The sequence below is a fragment of the Channa argus genome, chromosome 10 (genome assembly GCF_033026475.1).
Source record: "Channa argus isolate prfri chromosome 10, Channa argus male v1.0, whole genome shotgun sequence".
Lineage (NCBI taxonomy): Eukaryota > Metazoa > Chordata > Actinopteri > Anabantiformes > Channidae > Channa > Channa argus.
This window is the reverse complement of record NC_090206.1, coordinates 16,591,396-16,598,629: the sequence shown is the minus strand read 5'-3', so window position 1 is coordinate 16,598,629 and position 7,234 is coordinate 16,591,396. Positions and strand designations below refer to the sequence as shown.

Sequence of the window (7,234 nt, the reverse complement as noted above, 5' to 3'; positions counted from 1 at the left end):
AAACCATATTTGGCGCCCTTCAAAATAATAATTGGTACAGATATTGACTGACTCACTCCGAGACAAACTGTCTCCACAACAATAAAGTTTTATTACATTATAGTTGATAAATGTTAAAATAATATTGTTCCTTAGTTCACTAATATCATTATTAATATTATTATTATTAACTTCTTAAAGGAATTTCATAGATGAAAATCCTGTGCACAGCTGTGAGCCCATGCATTAGATTTCTGAGCTAGAGCAGGACAGTTACACTTCAGTGCTTTTATCTATTTTACCCTAATACTTTGAAAGTCAACGATTATACACTGTGTAAATATTTAATCCAATGCTGTTTTGCATGAAGAAACATCTAAGCCAAAAACGATTGCACTGGACTGCAGATATAGCAACTAAGTACATTTACTCAAGTACTGTACAACAGGGGTCACCAAAATGGTGCCCGTGGGCACCAGGTAGCCCGCAAGGACCACATGAGTAGCCCGCGGGCCTGTTCTAAAAATAGCTCACCGTAGTCCCACTTACCAATGAGCTGCATCTAATTTTTTTGTTGCTATTCTTTTTTAAATCACATTTGAGAGTTTGAGAGATGGGGACAAGACTTGTCGCCTCATGTTAGTGACATCATGTTTAATGCTGATTAAAATACATTGTAAATTATTGTACTTTTGAACCTAAAGCACTTTTTCTGTAGAAGATGTTTAGGCAGATAACTTGCACATTTACTTCAGTAATTAGAGTACTTCTGTTGGACTGACTGTAATTTGGGATTAAGCTGGTTCTCTGGGTTTTATTCCAGGTCACAGAGCGCCCTCTAGTGCTACTGAGGAAACACTGGTGGCAAAAAAAAAACTGGCGTGAGCTTGTCATACAACACCGCTTGACGGGACAGGAGACAGAGAACAGCTCTAACGCCTCTAATTTTAGATGTCCAACCTGCACAAACAAATTCTTTGCTGTCCCTCAAAGATCGTTACGAGGACCGGACGGTTCAGGGTCAGGTCAGAACATAACAATGGCCACAATTAAAAAAGACAACCGGCTGACCAGCTCGCAAAGCTTTGTGTGCGTCGGTTTTGCCGGATTTTTCAGCAAAACCGTAACGTCGCCTTTGGAGGTTGTAAAAATTAAAAGCCAGGTGGGGACTTTTCACTGTAAAAAAGGATTCTTCCAAAGTTTTTTAATTATCTACAAGAATGAGGGACTTAGGGGATTTTGGAAGGGAAACCTCGCCTCTTGTCTCCGGTTGTTCCCTTACAGCGCGGTTCATCTCACAACATACAGAAAGTAAGTGAAGCTGAATCAGATTTTGATCCATATGATTTGTTCTCGCATTGAATCTACTTAAAAATGTCTTATGTTGTTGTTTTTATCTGAGTTTTGTCCAATGTTATGCTAACTTAGCCTGTTAGCCAGCTTAGTCATCTGACTTTGACTGACAGTGCATAACATAGATAAATTTAATTATATGCACAAATTGGCACATTCATCAAAAATGTTTATTCTTTTGATAGGATGGAAAAAAAGGGTTCGATTAATCAGATGTTCAGTTTTGGTCAGTGTTGTTAAACATATACTTCCTGTATTACTATATGAATCTCACTTTAAGTTACCAGCCAATCAGAATGCTGTATCTGCTCAGTCGATTTTTAAAGGTGCAGGGTTTAACGAGCCCTGAGCTTCGTCTTTCAGGTTGTCTAATATGGACTGATGTGGTACTGAAATGCCAAGAGTTTGCTAATGTTAATATATGCTGGTTATTATTGATATCTGTAAGAGTAAATTTAATATGTTTAAATATGTGTAATATATATAAAAATATTATTATTGATCAGTCGGCCAATCAATTGACTAGTTGGTTGAACTGTAAAATATGGAAGAATTATGAAAAATTGTCCACCACAGTTTTCCAATTTGTCCAACTTGACATATCCTCAGATGCCTTGTTTTGTGTGATAAACACTGCAGACCCGAACATTTATTATAGATAAAGTAACCAATTATTATATAGTTGCTGACTAACTTAGCAACTCACCATCGTCTTACAGTATCATGAAAGAACCTGGTGCCTGCAAGGCTGTTGTCAGGGCTCTCAGCCATAATATGTCTGTTGGGTCACTATAGGACAAAACATACTGCAGTGCTGTTAAATAAACATGCCAGTGTAAACGCATCATCCACTGTCTGTAGATTGTTGTGAAGCCAGCATTCTGCACACATCCTCTTACGCTCCAGGACATATGTGCATGTGAACCCCACCCCACCCTGACAGAACAAGATAATGACCTGTTCAGAACACTGTGTTCCGGAAAAGAAAGCCCTTTCCTCTAGGCCTGTCACACACTTGCTGAGTTATTTCACTACTAATAAATAGCCTTAAAATGTCTAAAATTGACTGGCGACAAGAGATTAATGTGAGTATTAATATTAATTAGTACTATGTAAACTCACCAAAACTCTATGCTCTCCCAATCTTTGTTAGTCAGCTCATATAGAATGACAAAATCTATGATAAAAGAAACATGTAACTGGCTTTAGTGCCCATCAACATTTTGGAAAATCCAAGGTGATATTTTATAAATTCCTAATCAATTCAATCAGGTTTTAGTTTTGATTAATCATTAATTGATTATTCATTTAGGCTGTTTATTAATTCCATTTCTAAATATGCTGTTTCTAAAAATTTAAAGATTTTCAATTTACCTCTGTTTTAAAAACTTCACACAGAGAGAGGTTGTGCTTGAACAACTGGTTTGACACCAAGAAAAAACATAAAGTAATTAACAAATTCATAATATAAGTGTCTACCTTTTAAGAGCTACACTGTCAATTTATATTATCAAACTGGCAGAAGAACAAATTAGAGAGAACCATTCACCAATCTTAACAATCATCACATCCAATGAAATGTTACTAATTGTGACCTTTTCTGTGTGCAGGATAGTCCACCTCCACATGGATGAACTGGGCTTTATATCACAGTGGAGAGCCATATTCGCTGGTGGTCTGGCTGGTGTTTTTGCTGCACTGGCCACATATCCTCTGGAGGTGGCAGAGACCAGGCTCATCATTCAGAATTGCAGACAGCCCTCGTACATGGGCGTTGCTCACACTCTATCAAAGATTTACAATGGTGAAGGGCTCCTGGCGCTCTACAGGGGTTTTTCCCTCACTGTCTTGGGTGTGTATGCACATTCCTACAGATTAATTAATTTGCTACAGTTGGGGTTAAGAAATTAAATGTTAATGTTGTTAAAACACATCTGCTTTTCACTGAGTTTATCTGGCAGCTATTTAGTTCTGGTTGGCTAATGACCAAAATGCAAGGTACTTTTGTTCCTCCTGACAGCAGTTTTCATCTACAGTCTTACCAAAGTTCCCAATGCAGATTTCATCAGCTATAGACAATATACTGTAAATTATAGTATTTTTAATCTGTCAACAGGTGCATTTCCCTTTTCTGTTGGATGCTATGCTGTCTATATGAACTTGGAAAAGCTCTGGCAGGAGCCTCCTTTTCGCTTTACCCCCATGCAGAACTTCATTAATGGTTGTCTTGCAGCAGGAGTGGCTCAAACCCTCTCATGCCCTTTTGAAACAGTGAAAAGGAAGATGCAGGTAATTTGCCAGAACAGCGTTTAGGACTAAAACAGAACCGCTAAAAGAAAAGAGCAAAAGCAAATACTTAGCAGAAAATCGGTTATTAAAATATAATATAAATGATTTGTAGCTAAAATATGATAGAATTTTATGGTCAGCTAACAATCACTGGTCATTGGATTTGGTTATTTTAGTTGCTTTTTATGGTCTTTTAATGGAGAAAAATAAATTGGAAGATTTATATACATTACTCTACTAGACTGCTATTGAGGGTGTTGGAAATACTTTAAGAGATTTTTCAAGTAACTTATCCTCTTCAAATAAGTCTGTGTACATTTATTTCATCATTATTACCTGTAATACTATAAAATAACTAAGCACAACAGCTGTATACTGTAGCAGGTCTTGTAAATTGGCTGCATTAACATCTTTAGTCCTTTAGGGGGCAGTTGTGGTTTCCCTTAGCGTACTTTGACCTTTCTTGGTCACTAAGTATCTTCTAACAATGGAAGTTAAAATGCAGTCAATCAGTTTAGTTTAATTTTCCTTTAAGATTAATTCTTGGGAATGTAATGCCAGGTCATTTAAATATGTGTTTTTAAAACACCATGATGGTCTGAATCGCATTCATTTTAAGTCTGAACTGTCTTCTGATTACTAAGGACACATAGGGAACAATAGGGCATCAAAGGATAGTATACTACATCCGGTTGCATCAGTCTATTATTAGCTACCACAAGATTCAACAGCAGCTGGGAATGTGAAAGTTCCCTGGGTCTGTAGAAGCTATAGATAAGTACTCTAAACATAGTCAGTAACTATCAGACAGCAGACAGGCAAGCTGAGATTCATGCGTGTCCAGTTCAAAAACCGATCACAGCTCTTTCGCTTTACAATAGAGAATAATGTTACTTTATCTACATAATTTAGAGATGTGGTTCTTTGTTTGTAAAAGTGAAGAGATAAACATTAACTGCAAGACAGAGAAAAAATGATCAAGTGGTTTGGCTTAACCCTTATGGCTGTATTTCCCTTAAAATGTGTAAAGATAAGTGTTCTCTGTCACAGGATAGTCCACCTATAGACGTGGAACAGAAGAGCACTGCGCACAGTTTCACACTGGTTCTTTCATGTACTATTACCTCTTCCTAAACTTCTAGGATTGCTACCCCATTTACAGTTTTGTTAATATTATTGTTTAATTCTTTATTATTTTACATCATTTTTTTCACATTATCCCTTTTTCTACTTACAAAGTGTTTAGTTCATTGTTATTATGGCTTATGTTTATAAAATTGATTGATTGGTTGATTGATTTGGTCACTTGCTACTGAAAATTGAAAGGAGAATTTGATTAAATCAGCACAGGCCTCAAACAAAATGACATTCACACACTGTCAGTTATCTTATCAAACACCAACTGATCAAGGATCAATAATCCTGTAGTAAACAGTAGAAGGAAGTCACTTTTTATTTTCTGCATTACTTACAAATAAATATGTATATAACCAAATTATCTCTTGTACAATAATCCAAAACATTCTTGTTGTGCTTTACGTAAACTTTTTAGTAATTTTTCAAAGAAACATTGTAACCCTTTGCTTGTTCCTTACGTTTCATTTTAACTTTTATTCCTCTCAGGCGCAGAGTGCCCGTCTTCCCCATTTTGGGGGAGTTGACGTCCATTTCAGTGGAATGATCGACTGTTTTATACAGGTTGTTAAAAACAAGGGCATCCTCTCACTGTGGAATGGCCTCACTGCCAACACAATAAAGGTACAGTTTTATTAATATATGTGTGATCATTTTTAATTACTTAATTACTCTAGATTCTCTGTAATTATGTTATATACAATATATATTAATAGACAATTATGTTATATACATGTAATTATGTTATATACATGTAATAGGAACTGAAATAACTGCACATGTTTAGAAACATGAGTGTGACGCTGATAGGATTGCCTACATAGAGTGGGGATGGTAAGGGGGCAGTGTGTAATTCATAGCAGGAATAGCATGACCAAGGTGAGTAAATCTGTCTGTAGGACAGCATGCTCCATTCTCCTATTTCACCTGTAAATGTCACGATAGCTATATGTTGTTTTAAAGATATAAGTCCTTAGTAGTTGCAGTTTTTACTAAAATGAAAAACTGAATAAAAACAAATCCCACACCAGGTTGTAGGAGGATTATACTTTTATTTTTATATTTAGCATACTTCTATTATGTCCCAAACCAGAGCACAACATTAACTGTGGTCACATGATTAAGGTCATTAATTTAAAAATGCTGGCTTTACACTGAACTCATCTCTATTTCCCAACCTCTTGTCTTTCACAGATTGTTCCCTACTCTGGCCTTCTTTTCACCTGCTTTGAAATGTGTAAACAAGTTTGCCTTTACCGCAATGGGTACATTGTATCACCTCTGAGTTACAAGCTTACACCAGGGGTCGACCAGAGCCTCGGGCCCAACGAGTTGGAGGAGGTTAAGCGCTACTTGAAAAACAGGAATTTTGGGTCGGGGGAGTCTTCTTTTGGAAACCGTTGGTGAAACTGACCAATACTGACTGATACTACTTAACCAGCTAAATGGGATATCTGTCATATTAAAATTATTCAGTCTATCTGTAAAAATTGCATAAAATCTTAGGTTTCATGTCTTCTTAAAGGCAAATGCATTTACATTATTTCCAGTCAGCACTTGTCTACCTCTTTTAAACCATTATTCAGTCCCTCCAGGATTGTGCAGACTTTTTTGATGGTTGCATTTTATTTTCACTAAAACTTTTCTAAAAAAATTTGTGAAGTTCCAAAGTTTGTATGATTAAAATTGTAAGGTCACAGAGAAATCACAGGGGAGTGACTGCATTAATTGTTCCAGTCACAACATTGCACATCCTAGATAAACTGAATATTTCTTACATTCATTCACCTACTTTTCAACAAAATACGTGCCTTGAGGGTTAACTATTTATTTAGAGGACTGTTTAAGTTATTCTTGTATTAACACGTGCCAAATGTTTATTCACATAGTTTACAATTGCTTTTCTACTCTGTAAGTTACTTTAATTAACTTTGCCCTGTAGCAAAAATACAGCTGAAGAGAACTCAGAAAGGAGCTAAGTAACAATGCTTATTTAATACATCTTTTATTTTCAAGTGTAAAATATTTTTTTCCATTAAAAGAACAAAATTAACTCTTAGGTGTTTGCTGTTGTGTTTCAAAGCTACACAAATTGCCTTTTTGGCTAAAGGAGTAAATAAAGACTTCAATTACATGGTTTTAAAGGCTGGACTAGTCTGCTGACACAGGTTTCGTATGTAATCAGTCAGCTGACTGAAAAATGTCCTCTTGCTCGACACTACAGGAACCTCAGTGACAACCAAAGGACATTAACAGATGGGAATGACCTCTACCTACTATCGCCTATACGTCTCAGCTGGTTCACACTTGACGTTTGACAAAACTTCGAAGCCTTAGGTGCGACCCAAATCTTAATTTGATCACTTTACAATGTCCATGACTTGTGTTGAAAAGCGATTCAATCAAATTTGAAACAACTTATAGCATGATAAACTTGATGGCTCGGCTACGGTTTACTTGAGTGACCCGGGAGAGCACC

General features: G+C 36.4%; 1 protein-coding gene across 2 annotated transcripts; it reads left to right on the top strand.

Moving 5' to 3' along the window:
* Positions 1–842: 842 nt before the first annotated feature.
* slc25a43 (solute carrier family 25 member 43) lies at positions 843–7,192 on the top strand. Of its 2 annotated transcripts, none has more exons than XM_067519600.1 (5): positions 843–1,290; positions 2,943–3,184; positions 3,449–3,621; positions 5,245–5,379; positions 5,950–7,192. In XM_067519600.1, the coding sequence occupies exons 1-5, from the start codon at positions 1,019–1,021 to the stop codon at positions 6,160–6,162; spliced, it is 1,035 nt and encodes a 344-aa protein (XP_067375701.1). In that variant the 5' UTR covers positions 843–1,018; the 3' UTR covers positions 6,163–7,192. The 2 variants fall into 2 exon arrangements, with proteins under 2 accessions (XP_067375701.1, XP_067375702.1); XM_067519601.1 differs by lacking the exon at positions 843–1,290 and adding an exon at positions 2,033–2,417.
* Positions 7,193–7,234: the final 42 nt, after the last annotated feature.